This window comes from Neopelma chrysocephalum, unplaced genomic scaffold (genome assembly GCF_003984885.1).
Source record: "Neopelma chrysocephalum unplaced genomic scaffold, ASM398488v2 Primary Assembly neopelma1_82, whole genome shotgun sequence".
Taxonomy (NCBI): domain Eukaryota; kingdom Metazoa; phylum Chordata; class Aves; order Passeriformes; family Pipridae; genus Neopelma; species Neopelma chrysocephalum.
In genome coordinates, this window is record NW_020897744.1 from 2,993,619 (window position 1) to 3,020,569 (window position 26,951).

The following is a 26,951-nucleotide window of genomic DNA, read 5'->3' on the forward strand; positions in this document are numbered from 1 at the left end:
GAAAAATAAAGTTATGTTTGAGCTTTCCGTGAATATTCGGCTCTCATCCTCAACAATGTTTTGGAATTACAAATAGTGCAGAATTAATTCATTGCTCTTTCAGTAGGTGGAAAGTCACTGTCAAGACAAACCACAGCCACTAAAACGTTCCTGTAAGGAATGTGGCTGCTTTGTCCATCGTTTATCATTAGAGTGACTTCTTGGAGAATATTTAGATGCAAAAAATAGACTGGTTTTCCACTTACATTCCAAGAATTTGTGACAGTGGGCTGCACTGACATGCTGGAAGTCGACATTGTACTAGGGGAAGTTACTGCTGGGAAGTTCACAATTTGGTTTCCCAGAAACTGGGCAGCAGCTTTAGGCAGAAATATTGCAGTTTTAAATATATTTTTCAGAGCTAAGTGGCAAAATGAAGCTGATGTTTTAGTCATTTTAACATTGACTACATGAAAAGATTATGGTTTCTCTATCCATTTCAGACTGAAAGCCTGCAATTAATCTTTGGAAACCTTTTATATCCATTATTTCTAAGTGGTGCAATGCTTTTGGCTATATTTAGGGCACTATATTTATGGCCATGTAAGCATCTATTTTGGGTGTATTGGTGGGGCATGTTGCTTTTGGCTATATTTAAACTGGAAGCATTTTGTCATCTTTTGTTGTCGAGCCAGAATATCTGATAACATAGCTGACAAGTAAAAATCCTGGATTAATACAGTAATTCTTGCATCATTCATTCCTTAATTAGTCTGGAATTTACTGCACAATTTGCCATTGTTTATTCAATTACTAAAATGCAGTTTATTAAAAATACTGGCTATGGGACACATTAAAAACAAATTATACAGATCAGCTTATCAGTTTCCACTATCACAAAAGGGCAATTACTTTAAAAACAAAATGACACAGGTGATGAAGAGTCATCCTTAAAGCTTCCCTGTTCTTTTATTAATAAAAGTATAGTTTTATGTACTCCTTCCAATTTCAAGCTCTAAAATAGAGTTGTCAATTCAATAACACAGCAAATACTGAAATTATGATGAGCCATATAGGACTGCACTTTCCTCAAAGTGATTTTTACAGATTCTGAACTAAGGTCTGTACTTCATGTTTTTCTTACCCAGAATCTTACACAGAGTTTTTTAACATAAGTTAAAAAAAATTCAGTTAAACTAAATTGAGAACAACAAATGAGCAGGACTGCAACACTCTTTTATTACCTTCTGTGCAAGAAATGTCCATTTTATCTTCTATTCCATAGGTTCAGTCTGTCAAAGAAATAACTAAAATTAGCTACATTACATTAGAGGAAAAAAAAATATCATTCTGAGCACTTATGTTTGTACTCCAAACCATTGAGGTGTTTACTTACACTATGTTAATTTTATCTTTAGTATAACACTAAAAGAGAACACTATCAACTTCAACTCCAGTGTCAGTTTTTATGGTTTAAGAAATATTCTTTTACTATATCACAAAGCCTATTTTTTGCCTTTTAGATGATCGTTCTTTTACTCTGGATAAATCTGCCCAGAGTCTGGTAAATACTGTAATGCACCAAGCTAAATCCACCTCTTGGAATTTAGCAGAGTCCCATTTGGAAACCTCCCTGTCATATGGAGTGAAAGGACATTTACTAGGTTAGAGTGGCCCAGGTTCTTTTGAAGTATCACAAGATAACTGAAAAACAAAAATAGTAAAATTTAACTAGTGGACACTGTACAAAGATCAAGGATTTAAAGGATTTAATCAGGGATTCATTCAAAAAAATCAAGGATTTACTTTTCTAGCACACACACAGTGTGCTCAGTTTTGAAGATAACTCATATCCCTGCCTTTTCCATAAATCCTTATCAGCAATATTTAATCTGTCGTGGCACACCCTGTGCCTGCAGCCAGATAATGCTGCAGCTTTATCTGAAAGGTCGCAGATAATCTTGGAATCACCACAGTAATGGCACGTGAAAGCATCGGAACTGACCCCAGCAGGCTCTCTCAGCACAGTTTGCTGACAGGACTGTTAAGCAGCACATTAAGAACATTTAAACAGCATTTTTGCCGCTAAGCTGCAGAGATTTGGGCCAGCAGTGGAGAGGGGACGATGCTGTGAGCACAGCCCAGGCAGCTGCGTGGTGCCAGCTCTGGAAAGGCTCTCCAGGAGCTGAGTATGACTTGCAAAGCAGGAGCACTAACTGATCCAAGGGTGAGAGCAGGCAGACACCCAGTGAAAAGCCAAGCCCACATTAGAGATCACACAAAGACTGATCAGAGAGATTCGGTGCCCAGAGCAAAGTTATGTTCTGAAAACATGACACAGACACTACAGCTATTGGACTTCACTGATCCACGTTCATTTTATCTTGCCACGAGACTTCCTTTCTACTGTCTTCTTTGGCTGGAACAAAAGAAACCAGTTTTCCTTTTTAAGCAATTAATTTTTGTTTGAACAAAAGGAAAAAGTCAAAATGCTTTGTTTGTAAGTGGTAGATTCTCCTGTGTATTCTTAACCTGTGTGCCTCCCACTCAGAGAAGCTGTGGCTGCCCCATCCCTGGAATTGTTCCAGGCCAGGTTGGAGGGGTCTTGGAGCAACCTGGTCTAGTGGAAGGTGTCCCTGCCCATGGAAGGGATGAGCTTTAAGGTCCCTTCCAACCCAAACCATCCTGTGATTCTATGATTCCATGATGTTCACATGGCTGGGGGAAGGAAGCCACAAGATCCTGCAGTTCGAAAGCTCCATGACAAGGATTTTGCTTTTTCAACTGCAATTGCACAGGTCAGGCCCCTCAGAGAGCTGATGACAATTAACAGCATTTGAAGGTACCAACTTAGGAATTCTCAGTAAAATCTGAATTTCAATAGCTCACTTGATTATTAACCCAACACAGCATCCCTATCCATGGCTGAACTGGTTTTGTTTATGTCTGATAACATTACTATTTTTTTTTTAAAGTTTCTCAGTACTTATAACTCTGCTCTCTCTGTATTATACTTGCTTTAAACTTTTCCATGCAAGGTAACAAAAGATAAAAGCTCCTCTGCAAATAACACACTTTGCAGTTTGGTCTACAAAAGAAACTCCAACTTTCCTTGAGTTTCACAGCAATATTCAGGCAGCTCAGGTTGACAAGCATCACGCTGAAGTTACACATGGACTCAAGAGAGGCTTGGAACTGGAGATTCCACCTCATGGACAAGCTGTTCTCTTGTCATCACTCAGAAAAATCAGGTTTATGAAGAAGTGGTTTTATAAAGACTGTTTGCACACTGATTTGCTGCTACAAATGAAGAAATTAATTCAATACTGTACCTGTGGCACTTCTTTAAGGAAGTCAGGAAGCTGAAATTCACCTTTATAGACCTGGAAAAACAAACAAAAAATACACTACTCAAAGCCCTCATTCACTACTGTTTGAAATGTTAAAGAGCTTGTTAAGGGAAGGAAAAAAGAACAAAAGGAAAAAAGCATCCAGTAATGCTAGAACAGATCTACCTAAACCGAGAAAAATGTCTTTGTAAAAGCAAGTTTTATTCCCAAGGCTTGGTTCTCCAAAGTGGTTCCACAGCTGCTCTCTCAGTTCCAAGCTTGTTCTGTACTCAACACTCTGACCTTGTTTGCATTAAAATGGTAAAAATATGCAACTCAATATTCAAGTTATTTCAAGCAAGTTTGAAATCTAATCTAAGTCCAGTGTAACCCATTCACTAAGCTTTCAGAAAAAGATTTTCAACAGGATGATTAAAAACACCAGGAGTGACTTGCTACAAAACATACTGCAGCCTCATTACCAGCCTGACTGCATGGGAATTATCAAGATTTCCAATCTTTTAGAGCATAATATTAATTCTGAAACAACACTTTGGAGAAAGAGCAAGTAATAAATATCCTCCAACACACCAACAACCACAGCAAACAAGTGTTTCCACTATCTGATCAATTAGGAAATAAATTGGCAACGTATCACCTTCTCTCCAGAGGATAATTCTTAAAAGCTCTTTGCTTCTGAGATTAAATATTCCAAAGGGGGAAAAAAAGTACTCTGGTTTTGTTTGGTGTTTTTTGGTTATTTTGTTCTATTTTTTTTTAGAGGAAAAAACAAGTACACTTGAAGAGTTTTACCATTCTTTCTACTGAACCATAAAGAATAAACCATCCCAATGTCCTAAGTTCTTTGTAGTCTTGTGTAATCATTTAAAAATAAAATTTAAAAAAAATTTACAAAAGGCACAAACCTACATAGAAAAATTCTATAAAAATGCAAAATGGGCCCTAAAATAGAAATGAGGCTACTCCAAAGCTTCGCTCAGAGCTGCGCTCCCTGGTCTGCGTCAAAGGAAGAAGACTCAGGAAGTCAAGGGATGCTTATTAACAATATCCATTTTCTCTGCTTCCCTATGAAGGGGTGACCAGAATACAAAACCAGCCTGGTTTTGTCAATGTGCTGCAGTGGCCCGGGAGTGCAGCTGAGTCAGCTCGGAATTTCCTGCCCAGCAGCCGCCTCAGCCCTGAAAGCATCAGACCCTGTGACTCACGTGGGGTGGACTCAGGACTGGCAGCTCTCATCACTCCTCATCCCTGGGCTAAACAGACCCAAACGAGGCTTCACTAAGTCCCAACATACATTGTGGAACTCTCCTCCTTCCAATAATCCCTGTTTTAGTTAAAATACAAAAGCAAAAGGCACAGTTCTCATTTGTATTCAGCCAGGGGCTACTGTGATTCCCATGGAAACCTTAATGAAAGTCACCCTGGTCAGAAATTCAGCGTGTGGCTACTGGAGCCTTCTTACACCATAAATATTTATAAATGAAGGAGAGGATTTCACATTTGCAGCTTTTAACCAAGCCATTAAAATGCAGGCTGTGTCCCAGAGAGCAGGAATGGAAGTTACAAATGAACAATAGCATCACATCAAAAAATGTTACAGAATAACAGACAGGAGTCTTCACCTTTTCTGGCCAAGCACTGCAGTCATCAGCTGGGAATTCTCAAAACCAGTTAATACTGATGATGGTACCTTGTGACTGATTCAGAACCACAGTGGCCAAAGCCACGTCTGTCTCTCTAGAAGCCTCCTCCTTTTCCCTTCTCCTGCAATTATGACTCAGTTTAATTTTTACATTATATCTATATATGTGTATCTATCTATCTCTTTTACATATATATGTCTGCCCTAAAAACTTGACCACAGTAATGTCCTTTGTAGGAACAGCATTTACTCCTAACAGGCATCCAACAGTGGATAGCCAAGGGCATTCATCCATCCATAAGAAAAATAATGTCACAGCCTGGAATGAAAATGCTTTGAGGGCATTTGATATTATATTCACATGAAACATCACCAATTATACACCACAATTTACAAAGGCAAATCTAACCAGTGGCAGGCCCAAGATTAGGTCTAACACACAAATGTGCCTAATTTCAGTTCAGAACTGACATTACCTAGAAGGCTGGTTTTGTCAGGACTGAGACTGCACAGAGACTGGTTTAAAGGAGTTCCAAAAACAGTAAGTGGTCCCTTCTGAATCAAAAAGCCAGGGATCAATGGCAATCCAGAAATTCTAAAAACAATGACTCCATCTGCAGCCAAAGAAATTAAAGAAGCTTCAGATTCAAAATTCTTTCCTGACCAATTTATAAGTCTAAAACACATTACTCAGAGTGGCATTAGAGAGACAGAAGCAGGACATTGGAATGATTTCCAGTCTAAGCAAGAATTCAGTAAAATTGAGAAGAAATGGTGTTTGCCATTTCTAAGGGAATTATTTTGTAAGTCCAAATGGAATTCCAAAAGAGGGGGATTTTAAGTCTGTGTCAGTTTGATGTTCAGTGTTGGCAGTATTCAAGCTGTTCTATTAAAAAAACAAAACACATTCTTATAGCCAAACTAAATGCACAATATTCTCAAAAAGAGATCAGAAAACAAGTTTCACATCCAGTTGTCTGAAAAAACCCTTTTAAAAACACAGAGAAAACTTAAGAACAGAAGCATAACACAGAAGTGTAACCTATAATTCATCTTTATAGAAGATTAAAGCACTCCTTTTCACCCACTTTCCTGCCTGGTTTGGAAAGAGCCACAGTACATTTGTCCAGTTCCAGTCACAGAGATAATGGGTCTTTTTGTGTAAAAGTCACCCTGCAACTAAATGTGTCTGGGCTTGGTAGACTTCAAAAACAAAGTTGCAGAGTGCAAGTTTATTGTCAGAAAAAGAAAGAACACGGGCAAAACCAGACCAGAGCCCCTTTCTATAACCAATCCTCTACTGCACAGCACACCCTCATCCTGCTCTTTCAGACTCTCCTTAACTTTTAAGGCAGCTCTCAAGGTTTACACAATTCTTCACCTCTCTGCTGGACCTGCCAAGGAAGGGACATCTGAGATGTAAATGTTTACCCAGCAGGAACAACACGGAGAGCAGGATTTCAGGCATGAATATCTGCCAAAAGGCAGCTTGCAAACATACCTCATTTTCTGCCTTGGTGGTTAATAACTCTTCATGCATTACTAATCACATATATGCATACTCGAGGGGTTTGGGTTTGGTTTTTTTTTTTTAATGAGATGATATCAGCAACTCTGGAAAAAAACCTCTGCAATTGGAAATCCACATGCTGGAAGAAACATCCACTAAAGAGGGTATTAAACAAATCTGTGCTGTTGGTGGTCACAACTGAGATGAAATAACCTCCCCCAGTTTTTGTTTCAAATATCAGAGAAGATGCCCAACAAGCCAAATGCCTTTATGATTAGGTTAACCAGTGTAAATGGAGACACAGCCCTGAGCAGCCCTGCATTACAGCCACCCCCACCAGGACACATCCTTGGCAGCAAAATCGTTCTCATGCATAAATACAAATATATATAGTATAAATATACTTTGTATATTTGTATCATAGATTGTTTCTGTCTTTAGAAATCTCAAAGTCTTGAAATCACAGCTGTCATGGATGCTTCGACTCTTAACAGGAGATGTTTCCTCACAATTTAAAACAGGCATAAAACTGGAGTTAGGAAAACTCTTTTTTTTTCCTGCAAGATGTTACTGCAGAAAATGCCATCAACTGAACACAAGCCAGAGGTAGATAACAGCTTTTGGATGTGATTAGAAGAACCATGTGTATTTAAACCACAGCTTTTCCTATAGAGTTCCATACACTTCCATCTCCCAACCTCTCCAGGGCAAGGAACACAACTCCACGAAGAAGTTAAAAGAACTTTACTAGAGTGTGTATTCCAAGCATACAAATTCATTTAGTGGGAAGGATGTGCCAAAGAAAATCTGATGTAATGTGTTACAGATGTGGGAGGAAACCACTCTGCCAACCATAACACAACAATACTCCAGTCTCTGCTGGGCACGAGGCAGAGCCCTGCAGCCCTGAGCTGGTCCCCACTTTTGGGGTGTTCTGTGAGCCTGCTGACACACACAAACTCACAACACTGAAAGGACACATGAGACACTGTCCTAACGAGGAGTGATTCTGCTTTGGTACTTCATCACACAGTGATTGGGTAATCAGCTCACACTGCTTAATTATTTGCATTTTCTGCATCGTTTGCAGATGAAAACTCCATTTACTTAAGAATGTTATTTTCCTTTATGTTCAGGATGTAGAATTTGTTCAAACTCTAGGAGGGGAAAAAACAAGTAGTCATTTATGCATCTCTAAGGAAGGAGCCCTTGCAGTTATTATAAAATGAACAGACCAGCAACAGACTTACAAGAAACCCACAACATATTCAGTGATGGCAGAACTGGACTAAGTAAAGGCTGCCTTGAAGAGGTCACATGCAGAGATCTGCTGAACAGCACAATCCTGTCCAGATCTTGTTCTCTCTGCTCTGCATTCCTTAACTGAGACAAGATAAACTGTCATAAAAGATAATATTGTCAGGCTTAACATAAAACAGATAAACAGAAAGTTAATGGTTTTGTTATTGAAAACAGCAGAAAAATCTGCTGTACTGTGACAGCTCTGCACTCCCCCGTGCAGGTACTGTCAGAGGTGTCTTATTTCATAACACCCCACAGCACTGGGAGACCTACACAAGAAGAGGGGAAGTTGGCTCCGTGCTCTGCTACTTCCTAAAACAAAAGCAGAGCTAAGATAACAAAGCACAAACACTGGTTGTATCTTATTATTTCTGTGCACAGAAAACCAGCCTCAGCGTTTTGTTACCTGCACAGGTAACAGCAAAGTGAAAAATCCAAATTTAGCAGAGAGCATTGCTTTCCTTGCATTACCTACAAGTAGACAGAATTTCTAATTTAAGCTCCGCATTTCAGCTGGAGAGAACCATCACTTTGTCATCAGACGGAAGAAAAAAGAAATATTTAAAGTTGCACAAATGCAAGTCACCGGCAGGGGACAGAAAAGGAGAGAAGAGGAAAAACAAGAACAGGACCTGACTGCTCAGAAAACTTAGGGGAAACCAATATTTTACACCAGACTAGCCACTTTCTACTTTTCTTCAGTACCAGCCTTTGTTTTAGGCACTTTTACACACTTGGTTCTTACCTTCTGAACTAACAGCAGCAGCTTTGAAATTGTTGAACAGTATTTTCACTGTTAAGTCCAATTTGCAGCCTTTTCCAAGAAGTCACAGATTTTGCTCAGTGCAGTATAAATGCAGCTCTACAGCTGCATTTAATCACATTTTAGAACAAAGACATCTTGCAGTTGAATGTCTGGAATATTTTTAAATTATCTTCTACAACAGGGCAATACACGGACTGATCATAAAATACTGACCTGTCTACATCCCAAAGAGGCTTTTTAGCTACAAGTATGTTTTGCATACTAAGCAATTTTTTTTAAATTTTCATTCCACTTATCTTTATGCAATGAACCAGATGACACAGTGTTGTTCCATCTTTAGGTGGAGCCAGAATCTGCCCTGCCAATAATTTCAGTGGTGTTGGGCTTCCACCCTTCTGTTGCAACTTCCATAATAAATTTAAGCATTGCATAAGCCCCCCAAAAGTGACAAACTCCCCTCCAAATAAGTTAAAATAATGAGTTATTCCCTCTGATTATTGCTTTGTGTTTACCAGGCAGAGACAAATTCCTTCATCTGAAGTGCCACTCACCCCACTTTAATTGGACTAAGAAACTGGTATCGGAGTAGCAAGTGTCAGATAATCCAACATTATTTCAAATTAGTCACTCTGAGGGGTTACTACAACACAATACAGGTCAGCTTTAGAAGTCTGAACTTGAATTGTATTCATTGAAAACAGATAAAGTTCTGTGTTCAGTTTAATGTCTTGGAAACCGCAAATATAAACGTCGTAGAACTGCTTCCAAACACAAAGTGAAGGAATAAATGGATACAAGCAAGATACACATCATCTTACTATGTACTGAACAGCAACTCTGGAAAGACTTAATTTGGACAGCTTCACCTCCAACAACACACCCAGTGCAAAATGCTGTGAAAAACTATCCCAGGTGAAGAAATTCAAAGAAAGCAAGAGCGAAAGTAGTGCTTTAAAAATTCACAGGAACACACTTAACTTGCCAAGTGCCAGTTCCAAAAGGCTGGAAAAATCTAGACATATTTACTTATCTATTTAAATAAATGCTCCCTTCTCCAAGCTGCAGCAGCAAGGGATAAATTAACACAGGCTGATGGAAAGGAAAGGGAAACCCACAGGACAACATACGCTGTCCCTGATGGCAAAATTAACACATCCCAGTTTGCTCCTTCTCTCCTCAGACACCTTGAAGTGTTTTGATGTGTCTGTTCCCCAAATAAAAACAAAATAAAGATGCGAGGGGAACCAAAGCAAAGCGTTTTTGAGAAGTGAGTCAGTTCCCCCTGATACCAACCAGGATATTCAATATTCCCAACGGCCTGGCTTGGAGGCCAAGCTCTGGGGGCATTCCCTACACGGGATGGCCAGAACTGGCACTGCCAGAGGGTGCCCAGCCTGCTGCCCTGGGAGTCAGGGAATCTAAGGAGCTGGGAAGCCTTATATCCTGAACCCTGGGAAGTCAGGACATCCACAGCCAAGGAGAAAGACAGGACACAACGGTCCGAGCAGGGATTTGCTGGGAACCAGCTGGGAGGAAACAAAGCAAAGGGACTGGGGAGGAATTCAAGCTTCCAAGTGCAAACCCAAACACTCATTTGAGCCGTGGTTTAAACAGCTCCTTGGGGTACACGACATTCTGAAAGCCTCATGTTGCCCCTTCTCAAAATATTCCCTTCAACATTCCCTTTCAAAAAGAATATTTTACGTTTTGACGTTTAACCATCTTTAATCTTTTTGCCTTTTTTTGGATTTTAGCCTTAATTCAGGACATCTCCCTCGTTTTGTCTATCAAACCATATGTGCAAATGGAATTTTATTATAAAGAGCAAATGACTAGGAAATATACTCTGGCTACTACAACAAGCAACAAAATTAAAATCCTATCTTGGGCTGTAAGTAAACCTATTTAATTAAAATTGTAGTCAAAATATTAACAAGTGTCCCATATGTCTGCAATATTTAGATCAGCTATTATAGCACTAACCTTCAGTTTTTAACAGCTGTTCTTGCATTAGTAAAAAAACCAAATTGTCCTTCAAAACAAACTTGGAAAAAGCCTCAAAATGCTTGAGCCTTTGAAATTAGGCTTTAATTTCTTTGAAAGCTTTATTACCTGATTTTCTTTCTTGCATTTTGAACTGAAATAGATTTCAAGAAGCAACTGAAATCCAGACAATTTTTACAACTTGGACTGAGCTTGTCACACACAGGTAGAGGCCTCAAAAAGGTCACCACGCTGTGAAAACTTATGTAGGTTTTATCAGTAAGACATAACCAACCTTGAATTATTGCATTACAATACAAATTTGGATTTTTAAAGTGGCTGAATTAAGTGCAGAAAAGTCAGTTTGTTTGTGAGCCTTTTAAAATAGTAAGTACAAGGAAAGCTGTAAATGCCAACCCCTACCCCTACCACAGTTTTTCAGTATCAGAAGGCTGGTGGAAGACAGTCCTTTTAAATTGTTTAATTCAATTTTTCCACTGATTACTTCGCTGCAGCAGCAAAAGTCACCTTCTTTTAATAAAGTAAACGTGCTCAGAAGAACAGAAGCAGAATTAATTTTATTTCAAACAATGGTAGCGAACTTTTCAATGGGTACCTCCAGGGATAAACAGCCCTATAGCCTAACTACTCAAATTCCAACAACATTAAATTCAGACTAAAATGCTTAAGTTTAGGTTAATCAGCACCAGACCTTCCTCCATCTTTGGTTTGTTCTACAAAGGACAGCAAAGGATTGGAAAAAATCAGACATTTTGATCATCTTGGGCCATTTTCCATGGGTCATTTTTCAAACTCTACCAAGTTATTTGGGGTGTAATTTTGTGACAGAGCTTCTGCCAACCCTCATGTATAAAAAGCTGAGCTCAATCAAGCTTGACATCCAGACAAGAAAGCTTTTTTCTACTACCAGCTAGTTCCCCAACTATCTGGACAGTTCTCAAGAGGTCCAGCTCCACACACCAAAGAGCACAGCTCAAGCCTGTGGTTGGGATAAAGGGAGATGAATCAAACTGGACAAACAGCAGGAGCCAGACTTTCAGTGCTCTAGGTCCCAAAGAATTCTTTTCTCCTCCAGGGCAAGAAAAACATATTGCTGAGTACCAAAAGGTATTAGAAACAGACTTAAAACCCCAAACAAAGCACAAGACTTCTGCTCTACAGCTCCCAGCCAGTCAGTCAACAGTTAAACACACAGCAGCCTTACCCTCCTCGTGTTTTCCACAACTTTTTGATCTGGCTTTCCATAGTTTGGTGGATTGGCATATGGATCATAGCCCAGCTTGGCCAGCATGGGGGCAATCACAGGCATGTCTTGCAGAACATCAGCAGGGATCTTCCCAACCCACTTGGACAGTGCTTCCACATTGACTGGCTTGATGACTTGGTCAGTGGATCTTTCAACCCTGTGGAGGGAGAAGGGAAGGTTATTTTTTGCATTCCAACCAACACTTGCTGGTTCACCATCACCAAGACCTTCAGCTTGTTTTGTCTGGGTTGGGTTTTTTTAACTTTTCCTCTTCTTTCTCTCTCAAAATTTCATGTTCCTACAGAGCTGATGGGAAGTGAAGTTTTAACCACAACACTTGCATGTGCTCCCTGGTTTAGGCTTTCACACTGAACAGGCTGAAGCAAGTTCTTTACATAAAGGCAGCAGTGAAACCCAAAGAGCTGTTAAGTGACAAGTAAGCACACACCTACATATAAAGCTGTTTTCCCACTGGCATGTTCCAACATTTGCTGGTTAATTGTCTCAGATGCTCTTAAAAGCTGCATTCTAAATTAAAATACAAGTGCCATTTTTTCCCATGCCCATTCTGTGACTTATCTGTCTTTTTTTTCCCCTTTGTTTAATAAAAGAGAGACCTGAGACTTAACAGAAAGCTGTAGACTACAGTAATATTTTTATAACCATTCCTTTAACTGATTGTTTGGTCATTACATAGTTCTTAAAGGCAAGTGCACAATCACAGCAGTGTCACAGAAAATAGCTGTCATTTAATCAGCAGTCCTAATACAATTTTCATTCTTGCTCTAGTTTTGTTGTGCTTTTTTTCAAGGGAAGAAATCTGGCACTGCTTTGTTCTCCCACATTACTTGCTTCTTTCAGATTATAAGACACACAACTTCTTTACTGTGTTTATTTCTGGAACAGGCCAGCAAGACTCAGAGTAATTGAAAACTCTGACTTTTTACTCTGAATAATTTAAAGCTTTTCTTTTTCCTGGACTTAAAAAAAGAGTGCACATGCACTCTTTATATATACATCATCTGTATATATAAAGTTGCCTAAAGGAATATTTGTACCTGCACTGCAATTAATATCAGTAGTTGCTGCTGGTTGGCTACAACTGCCTCAAACCTGAGCACACCCCATCACATCCACTTGAGGCTACTGCCCTCCTTTACATCATAAAGAATTTTGAGCTCAAAAAGCTCTACCACTCAGAAAATGGAATTTTTATACCTGAAAGTAACAGTACAAAGTGTAACACCAGTACCTTATCTACACAGGATGAGGTACACACTGAGATTCAAATTAATTCCCAAGCAGCTAATTCTTCAGATATTCAGGAGGCAAAAGGTGAGAAAACATTGAGAAAAATGGACAGAAATTTTCATACAATAGTTTCTGAGGTCAGAAGCCTGAAGTGAAATTGCTCTCAAGACTGACATCAGTCAACTCACAACAGGAACAAGTTTGATTATCAAATTAACCTCATGAGTCCAATAAGAGGCTGAAGAATTGTTGTACAGACCAACAATAAATCAATAGCAAGAGGCATCCCATTCACAGGGGCACCAGGAACGAGAGCCTTAAATAACAACCTGTGCATGTCTGCCAGTCATTAACTCAGTTTGATCTTAACACCAGGCTTTACCTTGTTCCTCTTTTTTACTCATCATCATAACTAAAATTCTTCCAGGTTAGAGGAAGGAAATTACTCATACACTGCTGGAAGGTCAGTAACTTAAGTGCTTTAACCACAATCAACAAAGAACAAACCAGACAGGGAAATGGTCACCCACGGGAAAAATGTCTTGGCTCTCAGATTGCTGCAAAAGGTGTTTAATGGGAGCTGATGAGTAAGGGCCTGACAAACAAAAGAACACCTGTAAAACAACCCCCAGATTTTTCAGCCTTAGTCACTTCAACCATTATCAGTAACTCAGAGCAAAGGCGGGAACGCAGAAGGGGATTTTGGGACCAGGGAGTTACAACTGAATTTCAGCTTTCCTGGAGGCTCCCAAGTCTGATGGAAAACTAAAAAGTCTGGGCATTGCCTTTTTGATCCTTCTCATTAAAAGATGAGCATCAAATTAGCAAGAAAATAGCTGTTAAGAGTTGAGTTTCAGAAGTTAAAAGTACCAAGGCACAGGAAAAAGCACCACAACAGTCACAAATCCAGGGGAAAAGGAGGCTGGGACCCTCAGGAAAAAATTATCACTAGGTGCTTGAAAAATGTAAGATTTATGGTCCTCAGACCTTCACCAAATCTGCAGATTGATTTGACCATTTAAAATAAGGGTGATGCTGTGAGAACCAAGCAATGGGCTTGTCTAACAGCTTGATGGAACCCCAAAACAGCAGGTGCTAGACATCAGTTTGGACCTAAATTTGTACACATATGGATACCTCATCCTGAAGTAAAAGCACATTTTCGAGGTGTATGTTTTGCCCCCACTTTGGTAACAACACCCTCAGCATGAAACATTTCCTGGTGTTTAATAGCAGGGAAGAGAGAAGCAGGGACTACACGGAGCTGCTCCCTGGCACGGACTCAAAAACACACCGCTCCATTTGGGCTGTTTAAATCCTCTTCTGTCCTTTCAGTTAAGGTGGGAAGAAAAGTAAAACACAGTTTGAGGGAAAGGTTCTTCAGATAAAGAACTTCTGAGGGCTATGGGAGAGAAACACCCAAAAATCCAAACAGCAAAACAAGGAAACACATCAAGTCTTGGCAATTTTCGTTACGTGTGTCTATGGCAAATGCTGGGCAGTGATTCCAGGCTCCACTGAAAACCCCAGGAACAGTTTCAGCTTTGGAAGCAGCTGGTAGGACAGAACACAGGACTAACTCCAAGTAATTCTGCATCTGTACCAGAATGAAATGAAAGGTATGTATTAAATAGAGTGTAGATTGTGAAGTAATTTTGCCTAGACAGCTATTTCCATTATAAGCCTAATAAAAATTGCTATAAAAGGGTTGACATTTCTCTGCATCAGTGGTCAGCACAGCTGCTTTCAGTTAGGAGGCAAATGCCAGAGCTCTATTAACAATACTAGTTATAGCTTGTAGTCCAGCCATAATACATTCCTTCAACAGCCACGCTGGCAATTACTTCAAACCACAGAAGGCTTCACACTACTGCAAATGCTGTGGTGCTCATCTCTAGAACCCTTGCAGTGTTTCTCCTTGCAGCTGGATAAAAATCAAAATAAGGGCAAAGATCCTAAGTACAAGAGAACAACAATGAGGGAAGGGCTGCATCAGCAACAGAAAAAGCAGGGACTACTAAACAAACACATGCAGAAGAGGAGAGTGAGGCAGCCAAAAGTTTCCTCAAATCAAGCAGCCAGGGGAACAAATGAAGTCAGAATCTTAAATCCAGGCTGTTTGCTATCTCCTAGTGCTATTACCAGACTAATGCATAAGAGTTTCTGAGTTTGCAGTAAGAGAAAAGTGGAGTCAGCTCACTGCTGGAAGAATTCTGCAATCCAGGGGCTGGCTCATCTCTGGAAAAAAACAACCTGCATGCACAGTTTAATTCTACACACAACTGAATAGAAAACATCTTGCAGCCTACAGCCTCATTCCATCTGACACAGATTTATTTCACTTGGAAAGCGTTAATTTTGATTTCTAACGAGTGAAAAATATATTCTCAAACATTTATTTTGTTAGCAGGTAACGGCATCAAAGGTATTTTAGTGATACTGGATCTCTTTCTCAAAATGTTTTTAAATATTTCAAGACAACAAACTCTTGATAGATTTCATTTCAAGAAAACCTCCAACAATTAAAACACCTCCAGGCATCTGATGTTGGACCCACACCATGCCTCTGAAGTGGATGCTGAGCCTGTCTGAAAGACCTGCAAGTCTTAAAGGTGACAGAAAGATGATGAAGGCAGGTGTCTCTGCTTGTCTTCTTAAATCTTTACACAGCATCACACCCTTTGCAGATCATAATAGTAGTTCATCCTCTGATTTCAGAGGTTTTCTACCCTACCTAATACCTTGCTGACAACCAGGGAACTAATTTTGTCATGATTTTCATATTGTTCCCCACTATGTTACAGAGGCCAGGCCTATGCAGTGACATCTTTTAAATGAACATCCCCTTTCAACAGAGGGGATTTGCTATTTGTGATCTCCTCCTCCCGTCAGTAAAAACTGCAATATGATTTGAGTGTTCTGATTTTAATATGCTATTATTAAACAGCCTGAAGCACCTGGTATGAGGCACATGGTAAAATAAAGCTCTGTGAGGAGACAGAGTTGCGGGAGACAGCAGCACTTTGAATTTCCTTAATTATCTCTGATCTCCAGCACTGTCCCTTTGGAAAGTGAGGTGGGAGAAAGCCACTAATTGGGATATGGAGCTCCACTGCTGCAGATTCTGTTTGTTTCAGCTGAAAGGAGTCAGAAGAGAACAATGTTGGTCAGAATCTGACCCAGAAAGTAAGAGCCACACACACCTGAGGCTTTAAAGGACTTGGCTGCAGCTGAGAACAAGCCAAAGGCAACTGGAGAGAAGGAAAACCAACACAAGGTGTATTTTGTCCAGCTGTCAAAATGTGATAAGCTGTGGCAGACTCTCAAGTTCTCAGTAAACTACTTACCAAGCATCTTTTCAAAGAGTAATTCCCCTGGGCACTTACCCCCTGCTCTGGGCAAGGACCCCCCTTGGGGCTGGGGATGCCAAAACCAGCAGGTTTGAACTGGTACAAGAACATCAAAGTGGGGAATCAAACTCCCCCTGCACAATTTCAACTGGTATCATATAATTACACAACACAGGCATCTAAGTTCAAGGCTTTCACATGCACTGGTTTTTCTGCAGCCCTCAAAAGACTGAGTCACTGAAATCGTTATCAAATCATAAAGGTCTCCAGCAACTGAAAAACAAATCTCACCACCTTCTGCCAGGCTGTTTGATTAGATAAAACTCACCACAGACATAACACTCATAACTCATTCTTTTTCCACTATTGCCAGAGCCTTCTGAAATGAGAAATTACTGTCATATATCATCTCATGAGAGATAATAAAAGCATAAAGAATTCTGTGAACAGACTGAATTGAGGATCACAAGAACACATTCATACTCATTTGTCTTAAGCTGGAAAGTTTTACTAAAAAAAATAAACATCAAGTCACATTTTACTTTGAACAGCCCATTTTCTTAATTTTTAGAACCACGAACAAGTATTCCCAACTCCTCATATTGCATTCTACCACATTTAGCAAGAAATATTACTCGAGACTGTATGAATTCAGCAAGGTTATTGAGTTTTATAGTATAAAGGTCCATTAATTTTTAAAAACACTAATCTGGAAGCTGTAAGGGAGTAATATTTTACTAGAGATGGCATTATGAATAGTTATTTTCTACAGGACACTTAACAGAACTTGGCAACCACCCATTTACATCACTAAATGTAACATTATTCCCCCCTCAGCTGCCACTGTGAAGAAGCAACAAAAGACAAGTAACTACAGAGAATTCCCAAGCAGATCATCTTCCAGGGAGGTACAACAGTGCAGTGCTTCAGGTTAACATTTCCAGAAACCTCCAATCTGCTACCAAACAACACTGCCAAAAAAAAGGGGTGAGATCCCTTCCTGATAGCTCTGGGAACACAGTGATGGTGACGGAAAACCTCCAGACTGCAAGTATATAACTATTACCTGAATTTTAAGTTCTCATTGTAACCACTGACTAACAATTCTATGATTTAAATCACATGCCCCTACAATATATTAGAAAATCCACAGTCACATTCCTAGGTATGAAATAAAAATCTCACAATTTGTATTTCATAAAACTGCAGTTTACAAAGAATACACCCACTCTGGAACAGTCAGACATGTCTCTGCCCAGCACACCCTGCTTGCTGTGCAAGGTGCCTCTGACTCAGAAGCACTTGGTCAGTGAGGAATATTCAAAAAACAGAAGCCAAGTAATTTAATTTGCTGCTGGACTAGGATTTTTTAATCAATATTTTAGAAAGTTAAGACAACCTGGTAGATGCATCTGCCACAGCAAAACCAGGGAAGAGAGTCAAACATTGACACCTTTCCCTCTCAATGTAAAGATGAGCCAGATTCCGTATTTCAGTTGTTCAACTGCAAACAGTGGCAAAGAAACCAGAGTAGTTTAACTAGAGAATTAATAGATTTGCTTTTCACAATACCCATCTAGGTTTTCTAAGCAGAGCTGGACTGGTTTCTGAAAGCAGCTCAATCAGGTGCACAGATGGTTGAACAGAATAGAGAGAGATTTGCTTACAACAAGGTTAATTTTCATCAAAATGCTTGTCCTTTTAGGAGCACTTGCCAACAGAAGAGCAGGCCAACTCTGCTTTCTATTCTGTTGGAACAGCTTCTCAAGTTTCCTGGAAGAGCCTGTTCTTGGCAAATATAACTCAAAGGCCATTCTTGCATTGACAACAACATTGCTCCTGAAATCAAATGGGTGATCTTGCTGGGATGGATAACACCAGCCTAGATAAAACAGTTCAGGTTTATTTTGGGGCAGAGGGAAAAGCAAAGCTGATACTAGACATCCAAATTCAAGTTAGACTTGACCATTAGAAGTCTGTTCATATGCTACATACACACGTCCATGGGACACTTGTTGATTGCAAATTGTTAGTTAACAATGACTCTTTATTTTCCAGGTGCATCATAAATCAGCTTCCTGAGGCATCATCAGCTATGTAAAAACTGAAACCCAAGTCATGACTGGGACTATTTCAACTCTTAGAACAACCCAGGGTAAAGCAGGAACGTTCATACTCACTTTGAAAGAGAAACACCCCCTGCTTTTCCAATCATCTCTTCATGGTGCAGCACTGCTTGGTTCCATGGGATGCGGAGAAACTTCAGGAGAGTTCTCATCCACCTTTCAGGATGCAACACAAGTTGCTCATAGTGCACCAGCATACACCTTTCAAACCCAACCTCCATGCACTGGTTGTACATGGTTTCTATAGCACGGTTCCACTTGGTCAAGCAGTCCCTGTAGCTGTTCAGGTCAAATCCAGCTATTGTGACTTTTCTAGATATCATGGAATGCACCGATGCACGGCCATCCCGTACCATTAGAAGAAATTTGGCGTTGGGGAAAATCCTAGCGAGATAAGTTAAGGATTTTAAAGCAAAAGGATCTTTGTTACACAAGTACGGCGCAGGCTCCCCGTGTTTCACGATGATTTCCAACAGAAACGCCTGCATGGCTGAGTCCAGAACCTCATCCGTGACTCCGGCTTCATCCAGACGGATCTTCTCCTTGCTCGACCTCGCCCACATCTGCTTCACCGCCAGGATCCGCGGGATCACCCTCGTCTCTTCCCCGCAGCGAATGTCCGGGTGGGCGTCCAGCATGGCCCGCATCAGGGTGGTGCCGCTGCGAGGGACCCCCCCGATAAATATCAAAGGCATGTCCTTGTTGTAGGCAAAGGTTTTGTTTGCGTTCCCACTGGGAGCAGTTCTCGCCGTGCCCCTCACGCTCTCCGCCCTCCCGGGCTGGCTGCGCTCCTCGATCCGGTGGTGACATTCCATGGCGTGCTGGCCCAGGTAAAACACCGTCACCGAGCTGATCACCAGGCACGCCAACAGCAAGTTCTGTTTGAGTTTTCCTACCATTTTGGTTAAAGACTGTCACTTCAAACTAAGGAGACCACCTAGTCTGAATTATCTTCTAGTTCACATGCCATGGGAATCCTCCAAAATAAATTAAGGTCTGTCAAAGGGGAGGAAAAAGTGAAAAAAAAAAAAAATTAAAACATTGTTAAGAACTACTACAATAAATCAACACAGCAATTATTTCTCCAAGCTGTAATGAGATGAGATTAAGGCTGAAACCCCAAGATACACAAAATAAACCCAAGGTTTTTCATTATTTATTTTTTTTCAGTTCAGCTTCTTAAAACTGCATTATTCAAAAGGAATTTTAATTTTTACAAATGAGAAAAAAAACTAGACTATATTAGATGATTTCTGGACATGTCTTAGAGTCTGAATAAAACTTTTAGATAGAAACAAAAGATTTAAATGTCTGTCTGCTGAATTCCAATGTAGACATTTACAAGAAGGATTAAGAATATGCCATGTCCTACAGTGAATACTGTTACATCCAACACTGGCTTACATAAATCTGCTACTCTGCTGCCTGGATGATTCAATCTGTTCTTGCCAACCTGTAACTGTGATGCCTAGAAAAAAATAAAGATAATGTACAGACAGTCATTTTACCTGTGTTCTGTAGTTCAACTGCTTTGGATTTTCAGATAAGACAGGCTGAAAACTGACTCTTCCTCTCAGAACTCAAACAAAATTGGTGCTCTAATTGAATCCTCAAGTACGAGCTGGCTGCTCAGGGCTGGAATAGCTCTGTGAACAGTGTGAATCACAGATGCTTTTAATTGTGAGGATCTCCAAGCACTGAGGTACCGCCAACATTTTAAATGACTGGCTTCCTCAAAGCTTTTCCATCTCTGTCAGCAAGGCACAGCACATCCCTGACTGAAGAACACCCTTCTGCCTACTCTCTCCAAAGCATTATCCACTTAACCTTTTCTCCAGTCGTTAACTGAAGTCAGGATTTGCACAAGGCCCTGCACTCCACAGCCCCTGTTTGTGAGGCTGGGCAGCCACACAGGTAGAGCACACAATTCCCACTCAGCACCACAGCAGTGCAAGGGGAAAAAAGGAAGGAATTCCTCACGCAGGCATCTGTCACAGCAGTAATTTTCCATCCAAGAGAGCTGGTCACCAACCTGCACGAGAACGTCTCGCCCCTTTGCACTAACAAAGCTTATTCCACTCAACAGCTGTCACAATACTGCACTCAAAGTTCAGCTTCTAGTCTTTGTTACCAAAATTAAACTGGAAATATAGCTTGAAGATTAATTCACTTCTTTTTCTGTAAAGCAGCCAAGGAGCTCCCCACACTCTCTGGCCAGAATGTGGCTCTTATAAACAATTCATCCTCTGTAACACGTTTCATTCTACTTGCGTACCTCTCCTTGCTGAAGAGCTGGCTTTAACTGTACTTTAAATATCTGAATATTAAATAAAACCCCCAAGTTCCCAGAAATTTAAGTGGAGGTCATCTGAACAACGCTCAAAAAGAAAGAATAAAGTAGATCATGAAGTCAATACTTCCATAGCACCAAGAATCAGAAAGTTTCTCTTCAGAAAGATTCAGCATGCAGACCTAACTTGCAGTTAGGGAAGGTGAAACTGTTGTGCTTAAAACTAGCAAAAAGTACACAGAATCTCTTTGAATTCTTTAGAGACAGTAAAGATTTAGTTAAAAGTCAGTAGTCATTCAAGAGAAAAGTTAACATAACTGAAACAGTGTTTTACCACAGAGCACACCTGTGTGGCCATCCATCTATGAGAAGGACACTCTAAACAAACCTACGTCCTGAGGACCTCACTGCCATTGTCCAAGCTTGCTTGGCCCCGGCAGATGAACCTTAGGATTAAAGGGTGGGCTCAGTTCAGCACAGGCTGTGTCTCACCTAAAAAATCCATTGCGCAGGCTGGAAAGGTAAAAGACCTTTCCCCAAATCTTCGTTCACGAAGATGGGCCATTATTATTATTAACACAAGACCGGCAAATATTTACACTTCATACAATCCCTAACATTACTCAGTTTGAGTAAATTCCATAAAACTAATTTCCTCAGGAAAAGAAAAAAAAAAATCAAAAACCTTCCACCAAAATCTCCATCTTCCAACCTAAAACCCACTCCTTGAAATCACTAATGTTCCCCTAAAGTAACTGTTAACTGATCACTAGAGAAAAACGTAGCAAGACCGAGGGCATCCACTGCTTTACTCTGATCATTTCTATCAGAATATCAATCCAAACCAGAACAAAACCAACACCAGCTTTCACAACAAGCAGTATTGGAGGAAAGCCTGGAGAGTGAAGGCTGAAATCCTCAACTCACAGGTTGGGTAAAGCAGAATGATGACTCATGCTGGGCACAATTCCAGCTGGGAATGCAAAGGAGCCTTGCAGCCCATGAGTAGGGTGAGTACTGACCACTCACCTACACCACCAAACCCCCACCCATGTGACAAAAAACCCCACCTCAATCAACCACAAATACTTTCATTTGATGCAGTAACTTGCTTTGGTAAATTCAAAGATGCCAAAGGCTGTGAGACCATAAAGGACCAAAATTAAACTCTTCCACAACCTTCTGTATTGTTTTTTTGCCTGGAATCAATACCTGGAGCCATAAACTGTGGCAAGACCAGGGCTTTGTATGTCAAGAAACCAAGAAAGGAGCGGTCAGGAACAGCTCCTCTCAGCAAATTAATCTATTCCATGAGCCAGCAAACTCCCCTCTGGACCTGAAGTTACAAGTAAAGCTCTTTGGGATAAATATGACATATGGAAGTTACTGCCCTTCTAACAGCCTGCAAATAAACCCCACCTTCCCCCTCCTCCCCATGAGTAAGTGCTCTGGAGCACATCTGTCAACCTGGAGGATTATAGAAGTTATTCATGCTCTGCTGTTGACAGTAACCAAACTGACAGCATTCAAAAAATCACAACAAGGCAATCAGCAATCCCTTGTCAGCATTTAAGCAGAGCTTTGAAATATTGCTTTTAGCAACTATGACCTAAGCAGAACAAAGTGCCACTCAGCCTACGAGCACAGACAACTTTTTAATAAAAATACCCCAAAACAAAAAACATAAAGCACCCACTAAAAACAAACACAACCCCCTAACACACACAACACCATGAGGAAGTTGCAGATGATTACAATGGTAGAGAGGCCTTTGGCAGCAAGTTTCAAATGACAGACTAAAAAGAACTCCCAGAAAAATTTAAGTGTAACTCAAAAAAAAAAAAAAAAAAGAATTAGGATCTACAAGTTTCATCACAAGAAAGTGCAGCCAAGCAGAATTGTATGTAACTGAGTTTTATGCCCAGAAAAGTCAGGCCTATGAGTCAGCCACTAGATGATGTTAGTAAAGCAAAACCGACTGCTTTGTTTCCTTCTGCTGCAGACACTCACTCTCCTTCCCTCCCCCTGCATGCAGCAGGTCAAGACCTTTTCCCTTGAGTTCATCCAAAAAATGTTGAAGATTTTTAGCTTAGTCAAGAGGCAAATCATTCATTTGTATTTTATGTTAGAACAGTTTGGGTCTTGTTGTTGTTTAAAGCATCCCTTGCCAGAGGAAAAAAGATGTTCCTTCACCACCCAGTCACAAGGAATCCTCTTGAGCTCTAGAGCTCAGACTTTCACTTTGGAGGTGTTCGAGCAGGCCCAAAATCCAATTCCTATTCCTAGCCCCCCACCCACATCTCAACCCCATGTGAGATGGGTTTTCCAGACAAAAACACGAGACTCAATATGGGGGAAGGAATATATTACAAAGACTATACAAATAAATACTTATATTATAATACATTGCATATAATCTTAACTCTATATCTATCTCAACCATGACAAAAATGGTAGCAGAGGATGGTTTCGATCAGATAAGAGATGCTTGAGATAACAGGAAAGTTTCCAGACAAAACACAGACTGTACTATTGTTGATAAAGTAAGGCTATAGTAATGTAAGTGCTTGACATAGAGTTAAGTTCATAGTAGAATTGTGCTAATGTGTAGTGGAGAGATTTTGATTATATTTGGATTTATAGAAGAGTATATGTTGATTGTAGAGTATTAGAATTGTTGTGATATGTTTAGATTTTGCAGGAGCAGGGGGTGGAGTGTTGTAGTGGTTTGAGCCAGGTTTTCCCCCTGAAGCTGAAAGTGGTAACCCCCAGGGGGTGGTGACCCTTGGGGCTTGACCAATCAGTGCTCCTGCAAAATATAAACATATCTCTGGAGACTGGAAGAGAAGCAGTGGTTCTTGTGGTAAGAAGAAGAGGTGGCCATGTTGTAGAGGCCACGAGGAGAAGGGGCTCCGGCCCCTTGGGGGCCTTTGCCCCCCCCAGCCCCTGGTTGGGGGGCTGCAGGGACTTGGAACAGTGTCAGACTGGACTGAGTGCCTGTGGCTAGGAGCTGGGAGAGTTTTCTCCCCTGTAAGTAGAAGTGGGAGACACTGAGAGCAGCGACGGAGCAGCAGCGGAGACAGCAGTGTCCGAAGAACAGTGGCAAAGAGCCAACTGATAAAGACCAAAAGAACAACATAAGCCAGTATGCAACCAGGGCAGACAGAGAGCTGTCTAAAGAGAAAGAAAAGAGAAGAGCCAACAGCAGAAAAGCAGGACAAGAGACCCGAGCCAGCAGCAGGAAGAGAGTTTCGGAGGGTAAGAACTGGACAAACCAAAACCCCCAAACTCGCTAGAGACCCCTCCGAGAAACAGGAGGGGGTGGTGGACTGAGAGGAGTCCTAAAGTGCAGTATGCACTGCTGAGAGGAGCTAGGAAGCTCATGGCCTCCTGAGAGATAAGCCAGGACGGCCGAAGGAATGTGTGTGTGTGGGGGGTGACCTTGGCCCCCCCTGCTCCAGCTTCAGAGAAGCTGGCAGCCATCTTTGAGGCAGAGCATGGGAGCTCTGCACAGGGGCTTGATTTCCCCTGAAGATACCAGACTGTCACGAAGACCCCCGTGCTTCGTGATATGACCGTGGTGGAACGACCTTGTCTGGGGTTACGTAGTCCACGGAAAGACCCCCGTTTGAGGACGGAGGGCCGAGGGGCTTGGAGACCCCCTCGTGTGTGCTGGCAGAGAGCCAGCAACTGTTTCTGCTGCATGGAAGAGAAGACACAGGGAGCCTGCTGCCTAGAGAGCCCTGCTGCTCAGAGACTGGAAGGGGTCTTTTCTTCTTCTTCTCTCCTGGACTTTTATTTGGAGAGAGAAGAGATTTGGCCCACTGTAAATATTATTGTCATGGTAGAGATAGATATAGAGTTAAGATTATATGCAATGTATTATAATATAAGTATTTATTTGTATAGTCTTTGTAATATATTCCTTCCCCCATATTGAGTCTCGTGTTTTTGTCTGGAAAACCCATCTCACATGGGGTTGAGATGTGGGTGGGGGGCTAGGAATAGGAATTGGATTTTGGGCCTGCTCGAACCATGACAGGAGGCTGGAAAGGGACCACTTCCCTTCTCATGTTCAACCAGACAGCTTTTTTCCAAGGCTAAATTGACAGAACAGCAACACTGGCATTATCCATCTCAAAAAAAATTCCAACTCTACATATATATAAAGCATTTTTCAGTGATTAGCTTGTCCTCTGCTTCCATGTCTCAAGCTTTTGGCTCAGATTCTGATAACAGGATCATCTTCTAGGAAGGGCAAGTATGGTAGTACAGCTTAGATTTTTGTGGAGTGTGTCTTGTTCCTGCAGCTGCCCAAGTGCACTGAACAACTTTCCTTTATAGTTCACAAGGTAAAAATAAATACGGGAAAGGCAGCAACTACTGATAATTCTCAAGAATCATCTTTGAAATAGTACACATTTAGAAAACTGGAGACCATATATTTCTTAGAAGTAGTTCTATATTAAGCTGATCAAATAGTCCAAGTTGCACACAGTGTTAAGTCTGTCAGCATTCCTTAATGAAAGCTAAAGAAAGGAATTCCCTAACACCTTTCCTTCAATGAACTGGTTTGTTTCTGGATGGTTGTGCGTGTTCACCACAAAGAAGATTGCACAGGAAAGCCAACAGTTACATGATAATGGTACAGCACAACACCAGGGAACACAACTGAAATATTCCCAGAACACCACTTCAAGGAGCCACCCAAACCATCACAGGCTCATTTAGAAGACTGTTCCAAAAATAATTTGAGTATTCAGGAAGCATTTTTATCCCTTTCAAAGCAGTGTTTGCACAATCACCTTAATGATTCCCCCAAAGACTGGATGTGTGTTACTGCCAGTCACGGAACAGCACAAGGAAGCAAATCCCACGCAAAATACTCAAAGCTAAAAATAAAAATCAAGAAGCCCTGAGTAGCAAGTCCATCTTTAGCTGTTTAAGTCCTCATGGCTCTCAAGCCCTGCAGCTGTTTCCCCCAGATTTCTCCTCCCATTAGTCATATAGGAAAAAAAGGATGATAAAATTGAATGAGCAATTTTTATTCACCTCCACAAAGAAATAAGGAGTGCACAAAGAATAAACCAGTGGCAGAAAGCATCTGGGATCAAAGACAGCAAACTTGACCTAGTGAAGCCAGTCTTCCTGAAGAGCAGTTTCACAGCTAGAATGACAGAACAAAGATGGACAAGACAAGGGAATGCAGATGTGTGAACAACTTTCCCTTATAGTGCAAACTGTAGGAACTTTAGAAATATTGTTCACACATTTGCATTCCCTTGAACCTACAAGGTTCAAGGTTGCCTTTTTTTTATTTTTAATCTAAAGCTCTGAGAAATTTAAAAGGCCAGATTAACGTTCATGGTCATACCCTATTGCTGATTCTAAAATTTCCACAATGGGTGAATAACACATACAACTATGTGATAATTCCACAATTTCTAGTACAATTATGTTACAAAGAGTAAAAAAAAAATGCTTTTTATGCATTATTATGCATTTCCATCCTATAATCAATAAGAGATAAAGAAAGCTGTATACTTTCCGTTTATCAGTTATCCCCCTCAAAAAGACACCCCTAAATCCAGCTTTCTTCATAATCCTCCATTAGTCAGATAAATAGATGCACACATGAATAAATACAGATGTGTGTACAGAGAAATTCAGAAGTGTTTGTCCTTCCTCCGAATTTAGCAACACTTACAGGTTTCCTTAACAACCATTAGAAAAAACATATCAAACCAGCCAATAAGGTTATCAAAGCACTTGAAATTCAACTAATTAAAATTCAGCTAATTAAAAAGCTCTGCTTCGAATTAAAGAAAGTAACTCCATGCGTTCTGCTCTACTTACATATACGACATATACAGCAAATTATCTGTATTTGCACATAGGATGGTCAAAAAAAGAGTTACCAACATGCTCCCGGTTATGCAAGAATAAACAGCATTTGTTAAGTTCTGCAGTTACTGCTTGAGAACAATTCAACGAGAGGAATTTTATTGGCAGCACACAGAGGCTTCAAGCTCTTTTAAGTTATGTATAAAGGAAAAAGAAAGTGAAAAAAGATGAAAAAAAAGTCAGTGGCACCCTAAAAGCAGATGAGCTACCGCTCTGTGCACTTCTATATGT

At 40.6% G+C, this 26,951-nt stretch overlaps 1 protein-coding gene across 5 annotated transcripts in view; it reads right to left on the reverse strand.

Annotated features, from left to right (window-relative positions):
* The window catches only part of TPST1 (tyrosylprotein sulfotransferase 1), a 38,232-nt gene that overhangs the window by 549 nt on the left and 10,732 nt on the right, over positions 1-26,951 (reverse strand). For 4 of the 5 annotated variants that reach the window (XM_027690879.1, XM_027690875.1, XM_027690877.1 and 1 more), the window contains exons 2-6: positions 18,581-19,522; positions 11,758-11,956; positions 3,312-3,362; positions 2,323-2,398; positions 1,224-1,271 (exon numbers count right to left, since the gene is read on the reverse strand). In XM_027690879.1, coding sequence (XP_027546680.1) covers positions 2,354-2,398; positions 3,312-3,362; positions 11,758-11,956; positions 18,581-19,425 — 1,140 coding nt within the window. In that variant the 5' untranslated portion in view covers positions 19,426-19,522 and the 3' untranslated portion in view covers positions 1,224-1,271; positions 2,323-2,353. The remainder of the gene's footprint in view (positions 1-1,223; positions 1,272-2,322; positions 2,399-3,311; positions 3,363-11,757; positions 11,957-18,580; positions 19,523-26,951) is intronic. The other variant, XM_027690880.1, reaches the window with a different exon arrangement.